Source organism: Gobius niger, assembly GCF_951799975.1.
Source record: "Gobius niger genome assembly, chromosome: 5".
In the NCBI taxonomy this organism is placed as follows: Eukaryota; Metazoa; Chordata; class Actinopteri; order Gobiiformes; family Gobiidae; genus Gobius; species Gobius niger.
In genome coordinates, this window is record NC_136856.1 from 8218879 (window position 1) to 8237629 (window position 18751).

General features: G+C 40.7%; 1 protein-coding gene across 1 annotated transcript in view; it reads left to right on the forward strand.

The window, feature by feature from the left end:
* ints6l (integrator complex subunit 6 like) overlaps positions 1-9231 on the forward strand; it is a 34218-nt gene extending 24987 nt beyond the window's left edge. Inside the window, exons 13-18 of the mRNA XM_079557101.1 lie at positions 691-817; positions 3828-3970; positions 5347-5557; positions 6607-7002; positions 8811-8904; positions 9005-9231. Of these exons, the coding sequence (XP_079413227.1) occupies positions 691-817; positions 3828-3970; positions 5347-5557; positions 6607-7002; positions 8811-8904; positions 9005-9110 (1077 nt within the window). The 3' untranslated portion in view covers positions 9111-9231. The remainder of the gene's footprint in view (positions 1-690; positions 818-3827; positions 3971-5346; positions 5558-6606; positions 7003-8810; positions 8905-9004) is intronic.
* The last annotated feature ends 9520 nt before the right edge of the window (positions 9232-18751 follow it).

Below are 18751 nucleotides of genomic sequence, written 5' to 3' on the forward strand. Positions count from 1 at the left end.
GAGCTGAGCGTAACATAAAATATATCGTGTCCACAATGATCAAAATTGCAACGATATAAAAAAATTAGATCGCGATAACAATATGCGATGCGATATGGCCCAACCTTACTTGGTGTTGGTAAGCTACTAATGCATCCACAGCTGCCCTGGGGTAGACTGACGGAAGCGAGGCGACCAGTCTGTACCATCGGCCCCTCCGAGCACCACCACCAGTCACTCACTGCATTTATTCAGGCCTGTTGTACATGTTTTAGTGATAGGGGAAACCTGAGCACCCGGAGGAAACCTACACAGACATGGGGAGAACATGCAAACTCCAGACAGAAAGGCCCGTCCAGGTGGGAATCGAACCCAGGACCTTCTAGCTGTGAAGCACGTCAGTTCTGTCAATCAGACTTAGATTCCTCTGAAGCCATTTGGATTTGTCGCTCTGTATATAGTCATACTAATGTAATGACTGGGACTAAAAAGAACCACTGTTTCCTCCTTTACCCCTTTTACTGCCTTTCACTGCAGCAGACCGAGAATATCTGCAGTGAACGTGGTCCAAACCAGGTCTGAAGCAGAATTTGATACTGAGCACTGTAAAGCCTTGGAGCTTCTCTGATCAGTCTTCTACTTTACTGATTGATCCTCCTCTCTGCAGCGTTAACACATCACTCTTCCTCATTGTTCCGTCTCTGTTCCCAGGAGATGAAGCCGCAGGCCTACAGAAACGCCTACGACATCCCCAGGAGGAACCTTTTGGACCAACTCACACGGATGAGGTCCAACCTGCTCCGGACCTCGCAGAAACTCATCAGGGGCCAAGACGAAGGTACAGCTCGTTCCTTACGGCAACTTTACATTTATAGCAGTGTTTTTAATGAAGGTGTTCAAGTCGTCTTCTGTGCTCAGCGGTTGAAGTCTGGAACGTTTCCCCCTCTCATCCAAAAGGCTTCGTCAGCGAAAACTAAAGTTCTGTTCAGCTCGCAGCCTAGATACAGACCAGAAGAACAGTCCACAGAGCCCAGGAGAAAGGGAGTAGCGGTGCCGTATTTAGCCGGGGTCTCAGAGAAGCTTCAGAGAATCTTTTGGCAGCACAGGATTCCAGTGTACCACAAGCCTGTGAACACACTTAGACAAAAACTAGTTCATCCCAAAGACAAAACGCCGAGACACAAACAAAGCAATTTGGTTTATTCCATTAGATGCAAATATTAAGGGTCCCCTAAAAACGGATCCCATATCAGATGAAAGTATATTACATTACATATTGCATTTTTAACCCCTTAACTCCCACCTGAACCGAGCACATTTTCTCCAGCTCCAGTCCAAAAGCTTCTGGAAAAAAGGTGTGAAAATAGCAGCAAAACTGAGATGAAAACAAGGATGAAAATGTGAAAAAAGTGAGAAAAAATTTACGAAAAAGTGACAAAAAATGTACAAAAAAATGACAAAATTTGACAAAAAAGTGGGAAAATTTAGAAAAAATGGATGAAAAAGTGACAAAAAAGTGACAAAAAAAGTGATACAAATTTGACCAAAAAAATGCGAATAATTTGACGAAAAAGTGACAAAAAAGTGACAAAAAAAGTGACAAAAAAAGTGACAAAGAAAGTGACAAAAAAATCAAAAAAATGGACGAAAAAGTGACAAAAAAGTCACGAAAAAGTGACAAAAATGAGATGACTGCCCGACAAAAAAAGTGATGAAAAAAAATCTGATGTGAGGAAAAAGATCCATTTAGTTTTGTAGGTCTTTCAAATGAGGCGTTACACTGGCCTACAGGATTTGGGTAAAGCTGAACTGGAGAAAATGCTCTCGGTTCAGGCGGGAGTTAAGAGGTTAAACTGTATTGTGTACAGCACTTTGGTCCACTTTGGTTGTTGTAAAGCACTTTAGAAATGAAGCTTGATTGATTGTTGAAAAAAATGTCTAAAATGTGACAAAAACGTGGCAAAAGAGTGATAAAAAGCAATTACATAAAGCGTCAAAAACATGATTAAAGAGTGACAAAAAAGCTGTAAAAAAAAAAGGCTGTAAGCTCTAAAGGCAAGAAGCTTTCAGATTTGTGTAAAGCAGAAGAACATGTGCTTGGTTAAAGTGATAGTCTGGAAGTCTAAATGTATTACAAATTTTATAAAATGTGCAAAACTGATCACCTGGTCTTGCTTTTTGATGTTAAGTAAGTAATAGTATGTATATATGTTGTTTTTTTTGTAAAGTCCCTCCTTCCCGGCTCTCAGCAACTAATCAGAGTCTAGTATCCTCCCACGTTGACCAATGAGACAAGCTTTTCCTGTGAACCAGCCTGTCAGGACCAATCAGGAGAGGAGGGGGAGGAGCTTGATACTGTTCCTGCTCTCCTCATTTTACAAACACAGAAGGCCTTTCTGGTTACAAAAGGGAGGAATTTGATTGTTTACTTTCAAATTTCACGCCATCTTTCCACACAAACTTACAGACTATCACTTTAAGGCTAGAAGGTTAAACCATTATGCACAGAATTAAATATTATAAATGACATTGACAAAGAAGAAGAGTGCAAAGAACTTTATATTGGAGAAACGAAACAAGTATTACAGAAGAGACGTTATCAACACCGAAGAGAAAGCACTATTTTTGTCAAGAAAGAAAATCCCTCCATGAACCGGAATGGGGGACTCAGATTTCATCTTTCTCCACTTTACTCCAATCTCCTTCGCCGACAGCCGGTTTCTGCCAGTCCAATGAGACGGCACATCAGCATCAACAGAACAATAGGCAGGTAATTAGCAGTGATCAGCTTTGAAAAAATATTCCCGCACAACACAAAAAAGTCAGTCTGTTACACGAAGTGGAGTCGACCTCTGGAACTCATTAGAGGATTTAAAAATGTATTCAACTGTAGTACAATTTGAAATAATGTACAGAAAGCAAATACTGGAAAAGTCTGCAAAACTCTTGTAGTTAATCATCTGTTCCTGAACTATGAATTGTCTTTGTTATTTTGATCTGATAATGAGAAGTATGTTATGAATCCGGATTTATTATGTGATGTCCAGAATGTGCACCTTCAACCTTATGAAAGTGCAACACAAGAATGTTATGAACTAATGACTTTACTGTTTAGGATTTGCTAAGAGGAGCCGTTTGTTGATTTAATTCGCTACTAAGGCAATTCCTCAGTCTGGAATTGCCGCATAGATCTCATGGTTAAAGCCTAAATATACATTAAAAATGATTGTGCCGTGAGCAGTATTTTAAGTTGTGTAAGTCTGAAAGGAGGGGTAGGGCTTTATAAGTTAAAACTAACTTCTTCCTACTCCCTTTGAGCAGCACTAATACCTCTTATGTTGTGAAAAATTCTGTTTGTTGTGTGTATACTATACCTGTATGCATCTGTTGCTCAAATAAACTAAACTAAACTAAACTGAAGAGGTCAGGACACATTGATACTCTGGAGTGAGCAGGTCGTTAGAGACACTCTACTTCAAAGGTGTTCACAGGTAAGAGTACCGGTAGTTTCTGGTTTCTGGTTTTTGGTCTTTATCTAGGCTGCGAGCTGAACAGAACTTTAGTTTTCGCTGACGAAGCCTTTTGGATGAGAGGCGAAACGTTCCAGACTCCAACCACTGAGTACAGAAGACGAATTGAACACCTTCATTGAAAAAGCACTGACCTGTTCCTTTAGGAAATTATATGAGGCTGTATTTACTTTTTATTAGTCAACAAATATATCTGGAGTAGTTTAACTCATTAACCACTTTCAATGTAGTTTTGGTGTCAGTTTAGCGACAACATTACTTTGAAAGTTAAACCATGACAATGCTCTAATGTGACATAATGGCGTATGTTGTTTTCAGATTACCTGCACAGTATCCCGGTGGCTCAGATGGGGAACTATCAGGAATATCTGAAGATGATGCCGTCTCCTTTAAGAGAGATCGACCCGGACCAACCCAAACGACTGCACACATTCGGGAACCCCTTCAAGCAGGACAAGAAGGTACGGCTACTTTTACCATCAACTATGACTGGTTTTTAGTCCTTCTTTGCATTTCTCTTTGTTAAAAAAATATCAACTCTTTGGTAAACATTAACTTCGTTTACTTGAGTTTGAGTCAATTTTGAGTGAATTTTTATCAGTATAATATTACTTTGAATAATACAGCACTAAGACAAAGTATTACTTCAGTATTCAAAATGTCCGCCGGAGCTATTCGTGATGTCATTGGAAACGCATGCATAGCTCCGACACTCGGAAAATAATTCGCCAAGAGCCTGCGCCCCTCCGTGCGCCACCACAAGATCTGGCCCAATGTCTTTACACGTTTTTTCAAAGTGTCCTAGTGTTTCGCTCCGTTTAGTCTCTTTATCTAACCCATTCCACAATGTCATTCCTGCTTGAGAGATACACATACTTTAGGAGACGTTTTTCAATGTTTTCTCATCACAAATTCTCCTCCTCTTAAATTATTATTTCCTTCTCTATTGTTGTACATTTCTGGGATTTTTCCAGGGAGAAGATTATGACTTATGTAATTATTAGGGCTGAAACGACTAATCGATTAATCGACGACTAATCGATTATAGAAATAGTCGACTACTATTTTAGTAATCGATTAATCGTTTTCTGGTTCACACAGACTCAAATAGAGCAAAAAAGACATGAAAATGTAGTATTTTTTGATGAAAACCTACTTTGTTTTTCATAGTAAGGGTCTGTAGTGTTTCGTACATTGTAAATTTCATAAATATCCGTCTGTGTCTCGTCCAATCAGAAGCAGAATTAGCGCCAAGAGCCTCCAACAAACATTTACTTTAAGTTTCCTCCATCAACACGTCCTCAAGTGGCTCCACTTTAGCCTTTTGTGATTTTTTTTTTTTTAATCCAATTTTCCTACACCATTCACAGCCAAGCGATTAATCGATTAATCGTAAAAATATTCGATAGATCAATCGATGACAAAATAATCGCTGCCCTAGTAATTATACTGTTTGATTGTAATGGGGTGGGATTAAATAAGTTCATTTGTAAACTATGTAAAAGAGAATTCACAACCTTATCGATTTGTAACAGCCTTTACACTTACATTATTATGTAGAAATGCGTCGTGTCAGAGTCAGGACTGAACACGACGAGGCTGCATTTCAGCTTTAAGCAGCAAAAATCTGGAACAGTCCGGAGGATGTGAGGCAAATCCAGGCTCAGAACAGTTTTGTTTAGCCGCAGCGCATGACAACATTTTTTTCATATAGTGTTATCGATTTTATTTGCCTCTAAGTGTGATTTCATGAAGCCTCCTTTTCATACTTTCTCTTTCATAACCGCCTTCCCTCGAACGACCTGTTTCCTACAAATAAACTCTGCTGCTTCCTCAGGGGATGATGATCGACGAGGCGGACGAGTTCGTCGCTGGGCCGCAGAACAAGAAGCGCGTGAGTTCCGGAGACTCCATGTCCGGCTCCGTGAAGAGGCGCCGGAGCATGTCGCCGTTGCTAAGGCGACCGCTGAGTCCCATCGGAAACACCAACCACATAAAGAGTCCGGGACACGCGCAAACCTACGGGAAACCAGCGCCGCCGCACAAAGGTATCGCTCATTCATGGGGGAATAAAAGCTCATGATGATGCTTTTTAAACATTAAGACAGACATTGGCTTTTATACTCACTACTGCCATCTCAGGTCTTATGTGTAACTGCAGTCTTTATTTTAAGCTAGACCGAGGGCCGAAGCCGCTGATTACCGTATTAGCCCAAAGTAAAGCACAACACTGGAAAAATTACCATCTTAAAGGAATAGGCCACCGTTTTTATAATACAAGGAGTAATTTGGCATCCGCACAGTAAAGTGAAGATTACTGCGCGGATTTAAAAAACCCTGTGTGACCCTCCAGGGTTTTACTCTTCTAACTCTTCTTCTTGAACGCCGAATGTAACAAGTAAATTTCTCCTTTGTGAGATCAATAAAGGTTTATCTTATCTTATCTTATCTTTAATAAAGTCACCATCGCGTCTTCAAAGCACGTCCAGCTGCTCCGTGTGCAGGTCAGTCCCACGCCTCAAAATAACTCCTCCCATCAGCGCGAGCGTCTCGTCTTCTCTCGGGTCAGTCTCATGATCGATCACAAACACAAACGCTCCGTCTAAACTCGCCTTTCACACAAGATAACAACAAATAATCCGGTCCGCGGTAAAAACGAAACAGAAACCTGCAGTGACATTGATGTCAAAGCTCCGCTAACAGCAACGAAACACTTCCTGTTGTCCCGACAAAATAAAAGGCGTCAATGTTCCAGCCGCTGGGAGAGGGTTTGAAATGTTCATTAATAAATGAACCTAATATTTTAGGTGCAAATGGACACAAATGTCGTTTTTCTTCGTTTTCCTGGTCGTCCGTTTTGCTCAAATACAAATAAAGGCCTGTCTCTAATTGTGGCCTGGTTCCAATAACGGCCTGGTCCCAGATGCCCTTGAGTAAATAAAGGCCCCGGCCTATATTAGAGCATTTACGGTAGTCTGATATTTGTACCTCAGATTCATGGCCTGACATTTAGTTTTCTCAGATATTCATTGTCAAAACACTTCCAGATGTGATCACCCGATAAACTTGTTAATATTATGTTTCTGTGAATATTCAGACAACGGCAGCACCGTCCCGGAGAGCAACGGCGAGGTGGGCCTGGGCCCCGAGTCGGGAGAGGTCTGGCCCAGTGAGGCGGACTCCTCTGTGGGGAACCAGACTCCAGCCGGCCCCAGCGAGGACGAGGCGCCGGGGGTGAACGCGGAGGAGGAGGAGGAGGAGGAGCGAGCGGTGACGATGACGGGGGACGAGGAGACGGAGGAGGAGGGGGAGGACTGTCCCGAGGAGCTGAGGGGGGAGGAGAAGCTGAACTGTGACCGGCTGAGTCCACGGAGCAGCGCGGACAGCACCGACAGCGAGCAGCCTCTGCAGACCATCTACATCCCCCCTCTGGACGGGACGCAGGCCGAGCTCAGGACCCGGGTCATCAAAGAGGTCCGCAGGCCGGGACGCAGTGAGTACAGGGAGTGGAGCTCGGGACGCAGCGGGGGAGCAGGGATATGACAGAGCGCATTTTCTCTTGCGTTTTTGTCTCTTTTTTTTGTTGCTTCATCACTTTTTGGCACTTTTTGGTCACGCTTCTGTTGTATTTTGACGCTTTGTTCAAGAAGCTTTTTTTGTTTTGGGGATTTAGCTGTTGAGTGTCAACAATCCAGACCATTTTCCATGATATTTGTAGCATCACAGCATATTCTATGTTATACCTATGGACACAACCTACGGCTCGTTTGAAAGGTGAGACTCTAAGCTCTCTGTAGATGAAAACAGTGCCTCGGTTCTTGAGAAGTCTAGAGGCTAGTTTTGATCAAAATAACAGATTTTTTTTCTAGATTCTGAGATAACATACCACCTTTATTTATAAAGCATACCGGGGGTTTTATCTAACACTCTCCTTTCTGATTAACTCCTCTCCCCTGTCTAGACGGACACTGACGTTATGTTAATTTTATTTTTTATTTTTTATTTATTGACCTTTATTTAACCAGGATCTCCCACTGAGATTTAGGGGAGATTTAGGGGAGTCCTGGCCCAGAGGGGAGTCTATTGTACATGTTTTTAGTGGTAGGGGAAACCGGAGTACCCGGAGGAAACCTACGCAGACACGGGGAGAACATGCAAACTCCACACAGAAAGGTGGGAATCGAACCCGGGACCTTCTAGCTGTGAAGCGAGAGCGCTAACCGCTGTGCCACAACAGTTTCAAGCAAACAACATTGTTTTGAAACACCGCGTGTTATCGACCGCGTGTGCATTTAAACAGCCTGGTTCTCGGATTCAAGACTTTAACAGGATGTTTCTCAGTCGCCCCCTCAGACTAAAAAAAAAGAAAAGAAACGCAATAATATTATATAAAATGTCCAGATCGTGACTTTTCACAAGTTTTTCGTCATCATTTATTTCACTTCTGTTCACCACAGAGCCACACATAAGGTGTATTAGAGTGTCTAGTTTTGTAATAAATAAAAAAAAACTGCAAAAACGTTTGTGTGTGTTAAACTGGAGAAAATGTGCTCGGTTAAGGCAGGGGTGAAGAAGCACAAGACTGGAACATTTGATGTCTGCAGGTGCTACTAAATTTGAAATGTGGCGGCAACAGCATGAGGAGAAAAGGCCCCTTGAAGCTTTTAACTCAATAATATTGTCTTTGTGATTGAATAATGCTTCCACTTTTTGGTGATAATTTGGGAAAACAGATTCAAACGGAGCTCATTTGTGTCGACGGGGAAACACTGATGTTTTTGTTTCACGTGAATCAGCCCAGTGATTACAGAGATATTAGTAGGGCTGAAACGAAAAATTGATTAATCGACAACTAATCGATTATTGAAAGAGTCAACAACTATTTTCGTAATCGATTAATCGTTTTCTGGCTCACACAGACTAAAATGGAGCAAAAATGACCAAAAAATGTAGTATTTTTGATGAAAACCTACTTTGATTTTATATTTAGGGTCTGTAGTGGTTTGTACAATGTAAATTTCATGAATAGAGCCTTCAAAAAACATTTCCCTTTAGTTTACTCCATCAGCACTTCCTTTAACAGCGCGACTTAAGCTATAATGTGATAAAAAAATTGAAAAATAAAATTTTACTGCACCATTCACAGCGAAGCGATTAATCGATTAATCGTAAAAAATAATCGATAGATTAATCGATTACAAAATAATCGTTAGTTGCAGCCCTAGATATTAGCGACATAAATAAGAACCTGTATCTGTCTTTGTTGTAAACTAAACACTGTTAATCTCTTTTCCTTTTCAGATTACGGGGCAATAATGCGGTTACTGCACGAGGTGAAAGGTCCCATGAACGTCCAAAAGTACTTCATCCTCCACGCCATGAAAGAGGCCGCCAGGTCATTCCCGTTCCTCAGCATTATCGGACATATGAAAGTCATACAGGAAGTAAATGAAACATGAACAACTATTGACCCAGTTTGTGTTATTCCTCCGCAGGTTTAAGAAGCGAGTCCTGATCCAGCAGCTGGAGCAGGTCCTGTCTGAGTTCGAGGAGACGCCCTCAGCGCCCCCCGTCCCGAACAGCGACATCGGCAAATCGTGACGAAGCCGCATCCCTTCGCTCGGAGCGCTCTAGTTAGGAACAATAGTGTTTAGTTAAAAGTGCATCACCGCCGGCGAGGACGGGACGGGAGCGCCACGCGTCGCTCCGTCGTCCCGCGTCATTGTGTCCCGTTAAGACTGAAACGATCGAGGGTTGAGAATCTTAAAGACGCAACTGGGAATCCATCACAGAAACGAATGGTTTTAGATCGAATGGAAACAAAAATGGCGGCTCGCGGACTCTTGTTTGGAAATGGAAAATCAGAGTCGCGTAGAGATGGAAAAGCACCAGAGGCTGGACTGGGCCGGTGCCCCCAACGTACTTTTGGGCCGTCAGATCGAGAGATGAGCCCTGTAATATGGCCCATCTATCATTATGTAGATGCAATTACACAATTCCTTCACTAGAGGGCAGTTTTATTACCTTCTGGTGGCGCTTCCTTCCTTCCTTCCTTCCTCCAGGACCCACAGAACCACAGACCTCTATTTTTTATTACATTTTAGACAAATGTTTGCAAAGAAGTGCATGCTGGGAGTTGCCAGGTGACTCCCTCTTGTCCCTCGATATCAGTGCAGTTTGGAAATCTTCTAGTTTCCACAATGGTTTACAATGTTTTGGCCTTTTTGGGACTTCTATTTTCACTCCACACCTCCTTAACTCTATGGTGAGTTTGACCATTTCTTTGCCTAAATCTACAGAGCGATCATTTGGTTGGTTTTGAGACGTTTATTTGTGTTGCAGTCGATTTTTGACATAGGGCCTCTTTTCCTAGTTATCCAGAGTGTTGTTGATAAACTACGCAGCAGCGGAGTGATCTGCTAGAAAATAGTCCCTCAAAATGCCATCAAGGTCAGTTATATTCCAAACATGACTCTATGGACACAGACATTTATATGGTTAGTCTGGTGTTATAAGTGATTTGCCTCAGGTGCTCTGTGGAGCGGGTCAGACTGTTTTTAATGCAGGCTAGCTGATACCATAGACATGCACTAGCCTTGCACTAGCCTAGCACCACGAAACTCTCCAAACAGAAGAACTGCTTGAATTACAAAGAAAAAAATATCTCCAGAAATCAGCAACACTCTGGATAACTAGGAAATGAGGCCCTATGTCAAAAATCCTGAAACATCCCTTTAACCCCTTAACTCCCACCTGAACCGAGCACATTTTCTCTAGTTTGGCTTTACCCCAATCCAAAAGCTTCTAGAAAAAAGGTGTGAAAATAGCGGCAGAACTGTGACGAAAACAATGAAGATGTGACAAAAAAAGTGAGAAAACGTAGACAAAAAATTGACAAAAAACTCATTTTTTTGGTCAATTTTTTTAAAATTACGAAAAAATTATGAAAAAAGTGTCAAAAATGTCACAAAAATTGACACAAAAATGATGAAAAAATTTACAAAAAATTGACACAAAAATGATGAAAAAATTATGAACATTTGACAAAAAGTGACAAAAAATTTACTATTTGACAAAAAAAACACAAAAAAGTTACAAAAATTAGTTGAAAACCCTCCCAAAAAATTGAGGAGAAAAAAAATCTGATGAGGTAAAAGATCCATTTAGATGAGTTTTGTAGATCTTAGCTTTCAAATGAAGCGTTACACCGGCCTACAGGACTCAGGTAAAGCTGAACTGAAGAAAATGCTCTCAGTTCAGGCGGGAGTTAAGAGGTTAAAGTGTTGAGTGCTACGAGAGGTTAGCTTGAATTCGGCAGAAACAACAAGCAGCTAAAGCCCTCGATTCGTATCTTATCCTGTTATAGATCAAGGGTTTATTGCTTTGCTATTGCATTGAATATGGCTGATTTTTTTAGACCCAAGAGTCCCAGGCTGATCTTTTCTGCCAGTCCAGCCCCGTCTAGAGGCAAAAGAAGTTCCAAAGTTCACTTCACACGAGGATCTTCCACAGAAAACCTATAAAAGAGATGCAAATTTCAACATTCCCTTGACGTCCTTCAGCTTCTCAACCCTCTTCATGTTCGCCTTAAACATCTGGTTTGCATCGGCTAAAGTAAAGGCACACTCCTCCAGCCCGATACAGCAGGACTCTGGTGCTCCGGATCACATCGGGGGGATTAAAGGAAAACACAGAAAGGTGATTTTATTTATTTTTAAAGGGGCCTCTCTTCAGCCGGTCTGAAAAGAGCAAGTGGTTCGACTCTGTTTCACGACGACGTTGCATCTCGATAGTGACGCACTGACGCCGCTTTCCTCGCAGGTTTGTTCCGTTTTTAGCAACAAAGCAGCGTAACGTGAGTCTTTTCTCTGTTTTTAGTCCTCGCGTTGTTTCGTTTTTCGGGATCACAGCCACAAACCGGTGCCGGACGAACAAACGGGGGCATTCGGGCTGCACAATGTGAGACAAACGGCGATAATACTGTGATGTTCTACTAAACCATTTCAACACGATATGATCCTTTCACGTTCAAGTTCCCGAGATGACCTTTGACCTTTGACTTTGCAACACGACAGATCGATCAGGCGTTTTATTTTTTTATTTCAGAAGCTCTTGAACACAACGCGCTCGTAATTTCCAAAGGATCATCTTCCAGGGCGCACGAAGGCAGCGTCAATCTGAAACAGAAATTCATTGTTTTCAGCAAGTTGTGGCTAAACCGGTGTTAATTTTCAGTCATAATTTTAGTCAAAGCAGAGTTTTTGTCGACTAAAACTGGACTAAACCCAGAGATTTTCATCGGCTAAAATATGACTAAATAAAAATGAAAAGAAGAGACTAAAATCATCCAAACTTCCAATGACAAAGAGCCTCATGTTTAAATCCACCGACAAAGGAGCAGCTCCGAGTCCGAGTCGACTAAATTTAAGACTAATTTAATCGACTTTGCATTGATGATATTCATTATAATCATACTTAACCTCTTAACTCCCGCCTGAACCGAGAGCATTTTCTCTAGTCAGCTTTACCCAAATCCTGTTGGCCAGTGTAACGCCTCATTTGAAAGCTAAGACCCACAAAATTAAATTGATCTTTTTCCTCACATCATCAGATTTTTTTTCATCACTTTTTTTTTTTTTATGTTGGGCTCATTTTTGTAAAATTTTCATCACTTTTTTGTCACTTTTTTGTCAAATTATTCGCATTTTTTCGTCAAATTCGTATCACTTTTTCGTCAATTTTTTCTCCATTTTTCGTCAAATTTTTCTCACTTTTTTGTCAAATTTTTGTCCATTTTTTGACACTTTTTTCTTCCACTTTTTTTCACATTTTCATCCTTGTTTTCGTCTCAGTTTTGCTGCTATTTTCACACCTTTTTTTCCCCAGAAGCTTTTAGATTGGGGTAAAGCTGGAGAAAAAGTGCTCGGTTCAGGTGGGAGTTAAGGGGTTAATCTTGATCCTCTGCTTCATGGAGCTGTAGTAGTAGTAGTGGTAGTGGTAGTGGTAGTAGATGATTTTAGTCTCTCCCTTTCATTTTTATTTAGTCTTATTTTAGTCGACTAAAATATCTGGACATTTTAGTCACAGTTTTAGTCTCATGAGAAACTTTTAATTTAGTTTTAGTCCAATTTTAGTCGTCAAAAATATCACTGACTAAAATTAAGACTAAATATTCTAGTCGACGAAATTAACACTTGCCTGGACAAGACTTGAAGAAAGAAACATTGATGATTTTACAAAGTGTGATTATGTGTTCGTTTTAGGCTGACGGCATCTGCGACTTTTGTGAAACGTTGTGTTGTTTTGCGATATATCGACAAAGCAGCGTTAAATTCAGCGATAATAATGATTTTTGTGCAGTCCTTGTGTCAACCTTCCGATGTTGCTTCCTCAAAAACAAACCGGTAACACTTTACATTACGGGCCGGAAAGTCCATGGTACTTACAGTGGTAATTACTAGTAATGACAGTGGTACTTATTGTGGTAATTACTAGTAATGACTGTGGTACTTATTGTGGCACTAAAAGGGGTAATTGCAAGTAAATGGGGTTACGGTTAGGGAGTCACAGAGTATCTCTCCTTATACAGGGGTAACTCTTAGTAATGAAGGTTGTACTCCTATTTACTATGGTACTTACTGGTAATTCAAGGATTCTACAGCAGCAATTCATAAGTAGTAAATGAGGTACTTCTACAAACAGAAGTAATTTCTAGGATTGTGTGACTATAAAACAACATAAATCAGCATGAGGGAAAAGAAGAAGTTCAACCTCCATTACTAAGAGTTACGACTGTTTCTAGAAGTACACAACTTGTAATTCTCACTATAGTATCCTTTAAGTACCGCAATAAGTACCTAGAAGGACCATTACTATTACTAGAATTTCCACTGTAAGTACCACAATAAGTACCTAGAAGTACCACTGTTATTACTGGTATTTTCCACTGTAAGTACTACATAAGTACCTCGAAGTACCACTGTAAGTACCAAGGACTTACCGGCCCGTAATGTAAAGTGTTACCAACAAACCAAAAAAAACCACCCTTTTTAAATCCGTTTCTTCTCGAAAGCGTCAGTGCGTCTCTCATGTAGATCTGACTCGTCTTTGAACCAGTGTTGTTTTTAATTAAACCGAGAATCTAAAGCTTCCCAAAGCACTCCAGTATTAATCCTCGTTCCCAGTGAAGCACACGGAGTTCAACGATCCACAGCTGGTCCAGTTTCTGCTGCATTTCTCATAAACCCAGGCATTTTTACGACTGACGTTACACTAGAACTTTTTCATGTTCAAATGGAGAAAAAAAAACAGATCATATTTTTGTCAATCTCGAGAGAGTTAAGGAATATTTTGAGAGTATAATATTGATGTCACTTTTGTAAAATGTTACATGTGTAAAAAGTTGGAAGTTTTATGAAAGTATGTTTTGTAATAAAACTTTTGAAAATGACGCTCGTCTCGGTAACTGGCTCCCGGAGCGATGGAAATGTGTCGTGTGGAATTCAAAATGGAATCAATGGATAAGACGGAAAAAAAGTTGTGTGTTTGACGCTCCAGGATCGATCGTTTTGTAGGTTTTCTGGTGAGAGGGTTCGGACTTTTCCAAGCTTTCCATCATGTTGTTATGTCATTCCCTCATTAAAAACATGCCTGAAGTGTTGCCTTGGCACATTCACGTATTTTTGAGTAATCTGTAAAAACTCTGATGGCGGCCATTTTAGGGATAGGTTTGCCTGAGTCCTCCTAGGAACGCCCCCACCTCCTGGAGACGCCTCCGAGCTTTCATCACCAGCCGAGTAACCAACCACTGCTCCTCAGCAGAACCCCCTCCCCACTGATGCCACAGACAGCGTGTGGAGGGGGCGTGTCGGAAAGGGTCAGAGGTTCTTAAAGAGACAGAGGCCTATTTCAAGACATTCACTACAGCCATTTTGAGAGAGCAGTTTTATACAAGGCAGTTATTCTAATTTACTGCATTTACAGACCAACAGAAGGTTTGCTCATCATTGTAGTGTGATATAGACTGGTGCTATGTGACTGAAAAAAGCAGAATACCCCCTCTTTAAAAAAAAAACAAAAACATAAATATAGTGAGGATGAAAACTTATGAAAACAAAAAAGTATTATTGAAAAAGGAACAAAAACATGACCAAAAAAAGACAAAAACGCGCCGACCACGTGACAAAGCTATCACTTTTTCTGGTCTTTGCTTTCAAATGGGGGTTAAAGCAGGAGTAAGTAACTCTTGCCCCTAGAGGCCATAAGCGCCACTGCAGGTGTCGCAGCATGTTGCAGTTTTCTTTACTCATTAATTGTCCGTGAGAGTAAATACTACGCTGACAGAAAAGGCAAAGGGACAGAGGGATATTGTTCATCCAAATACACAACACTCAATCTTGGCTGTAAATACTGTTTAAGTGGCGCTAGCCCGCAGTTAGCTTTGCCCGTTAGCCTGTTAGCTTCATCTTCTTGATTCCATTAGTGTGTATTGGTGACTCTGACCTGGAGGCAGTGAAGTTGCAACTGGTAAGAAACACCAGGGGGAGATGAAAGACCCCCCAATCATCCCATTAACACTTGTATTACCCCCAGAGGGACTACGAACAGGATTAATTCAGGTAAACAAGTATTTAGTACTGCTTTAAAGGTCCCAGACAGCTTCACAATTCATGTTTTTATATATATTACAGATATATAAAAGTAGTGAATGGCGAGTATCCACAATTTGACAGTGAGCAAACCAACTGTATTTCAGCAACATGACACTTACACAGCAACATATTCCAGTGGTGGAAAGTAACTAAGTCAAAAGTACAAGTAAAAATTATAGGTTATTTTATGATGAATACTTTTTACTTTTACTTCACTACATTTTAGAGCCTGTATCTGTACTTTCTACTCCATTACATTTTTAAATTGGGTTAAAAGTATTTCATTGTCAAAGTGACCTCTCCACGATGAACTGGTTTAGTCCCAGTTTAGACTTGGTTTAGTGGTTTACGCAGTTAGACCTTGTTTAGATCTGGTTTAGTTCCTGTTTTTGACCCGAGTTAGTGGTTTCCTCGTTCAGACCTGGTTTGATTCAAATGATAAAAAAAAAAAATCCTGCACATTAAACTCTTAAAGGAACAGGTCACCGTTTTTACATACTGAGATATGTTCTTACCTTCAGTCACGTAAACACAGCGCAGACGGCGTTAGCATTTAGCCTCTCCCTCTCTCCTCTATAGCTCCAAAACAGGTCAAGATAGAAGCTACCAAGCTCTTCCACGTTTTCCCTATTTAAAAATGGTTACGTGAAGTGTTACACTACAAAGTATAATTACACAAAATTAAGCAATGTGGATTTTCTAAGCGGATAAAAGGGGGAACGACCCTTTAACTGGTGACATCATCAGTGACATCATCTGGGGGCAGGAAGTGATCAAGAGAAATAAGATTTAAAAAAAACTAGGGATTATAAGTGTAAAACTACAACTAAAAAATGTGGTCCTGTTGTGGCTTAAGGTGCCAGACCAAGAGGAATTACATTTGAGACGATAAAATAAGGTTTATTTGACATTTCCTAAAACAGTTAAACATGTATCGTTACCATGGCAACAGCTCCAATGGAAATAGATAGGAATCTAACTTCCTGCCTCCAGCTAAATCCCAAATGTTTACAAACAATTAAAGGGTCTATATTGTAAGTCGTAATAATACCAGGAGTAATTTGGCATCCGCGCAGTAAAGTGAAGATTACTGTGCGGATTTCAAACTACTCCTGGTATTATTACGCCTTACAATATAGTTCCCCCTTTTATCCGCTTAGAAAATCCACATTGTTTAATTTTGTGTAATTATACTTTGTAGTGGAACACTTCACGTAACCATATTTAAATAGGGAAAACGTGGAAGAGCTTGGTAGCTTCTATCTTGACCTGTTTTGGAGCTATAGAGGAGAGAGGGAGAGGCTAAATGCTAACGCCGTCTGTGCTGTGTTTACGTGACTGAAGGCACGGGGGAAGATCAGACAGGTCCTAAAGAACTCGTCAAAGCTAAAGTAAGAACATATCTCAGTATGTAAAAACAGTGGCCTATTCCTTTAAATATTTGTACTTTTTACTTATAAAGTATATTTTACACTGCATACTTTTATACTTTTACTTCAGCACATTTTTGGTCCTGTATCTGCACTTTTACTTCAGTAACAATATTGAGTTCTTCTTCCACCACTGACATTATCTATAGCCATATATTATTGGACCTAAACTTGCCATCCAACTGTTGGCTCTTATCGACCCCTAGTGGCCAAACGAACCAACGACACCCAACTCCTGCATCAAAAACAAACCAATCGTGTAAAATCAAAATGTTTTTATTAAATTAAAAACCATAATTACAAAACAAAGGAAATAGAACCCCCTTTTCCTCAAATGAATCCTTCTTTCTCTACTGAAGCTCTTCACAGTATCGTTAGCATCGTTAGCTCAGTCATAAACCTCCTCGAGTCCAGGGCCCTGCACGACCACATTAGTATTCGTACTAAAAAATAATTTACAGACGTAACACACATCAGCCAGAGGAAAAAAAAGGCAGAGAAATTATCCTTTTCAGGCTTGATTTTCAACAAAAAACATCTCATTGGATTCCTATTCAGAATAAAATACAGTGTTCAACTTAAGGCCATTTCTTTGTTGTATAGATTGACTGAAAGTTTCCAGAATGCTAACATTTCTTGAATCATCAATAGCATAATACGCATTTGTAAAAACTAACAAAGTTACAGAGTGAATAGATTGTAGATTGTGAACGGAGCGACTCAGGAAGAAGGAGGTTGATAAAGCTCTCATTTTGTTAAAGGGATATTTCAGGATGTTTGACATAGGGCCTCATTTCCTCGTTATCCAGAGTGTTGCTGATTTGTGGAGATGTTTTTTTTGTAATTCATGCAGTTCTTATGTTTGAAGAGTTTCGTGGCGCTAGTGCTAGTGCAGGGGCGGACTGGGACTTAAAAACGGCCCCGGACTCAGACCAGCCTGGCCCAAATTAGCGTAAATGCGACACTTTACACAAAAAACACATGTTAACCTTTTACCGCCTGCTTTAACCGACCAGTTCGGCTTTACGCAAATCAACAAAGCTCCTCGACTGGAGAGCAGCCGTGTAATGCCTCATTTGAAAGCTGAGACCTACAAAAGTGAGTGTAACTTTTTGTCATGATCTTGTTTTTTCATTACTTTTTTGGGGGCTTTGTCATTGTCTTTTAGCTACATTTTTGTCACTTTTGTTTTGTTTTTTGTCAGTTTTTCTTTTTGTTGGTTTTTCACTGCTTCGTGTCATGTTTTCACCACGTTTTTTTTCTCCACACTTTTGTTTTTTCCGGGCACATTTTTGTCCCGTTTTCATCCTCGTTTTCGTCGCCATTTTGATCCTTTTCTTTTGAGCTTTTAGATTTGGGTAAAGCTTGGTTAAGGCGGGGGTAAGAGGTTAAGGAGAAAACTGGTGGCCCTAGAGCCAGTGGCCCTTCTGTGCTCTTCCAGAATGGACATATGGCCGGTCCGCCCCTGGGCTAGTGCTAGGCTAGTGCAAAGCTAGTGCATTTCTATGGTATCAGCTAGTCTGCATTAAAAACAGTGTGACCCGCTCCACAGAGCACCTGAGGTAAATCACTTATAACACCAGACTAACCATATAAATGTCTGTGTCCATAGAATAATGTTTGGAATATAACTGACCTGCATCACATGAATGATCGCATTTTGAGGGACTATTTTCTAGCAGATCACTCCGCCGCTGCGTGGCTTATACAACCACAAAGCTGATGCTGCTCAAATATAAGTTATTATAAGACATTTATATGGTTAGTCTGGTGTTATAAGTGATTTGCCTCAGGTGCTCTGTGGAGCGGGTCAGACTGTTTTTAATGCATGCTAGCTGATACCATAGAAATGCACTAGCCTAGCACTAGCCTAGTAGCCTGGCATCCAGACTACTCTCCGATGTTTATTAATTCATAAACAGGAGACTGGTCTGGCGACCCTGTCGTAGAAAAGCTACTGCTTGAGGCGGGACTAATGTGGGACGACCGAAGCGCAGCCAATGAGAACATGGCGGATGTGACGACAGAAACAGCCACAACAAAGTTGTATCATTCGGACATTAACAATGGCGCTCCTGCCACACGGAGTTCAGTAAATGACTTCTGTCGTTTATGTCAGAAAAACTTAACACAAGCAAACCGGAACATTACGTGAAGTGGT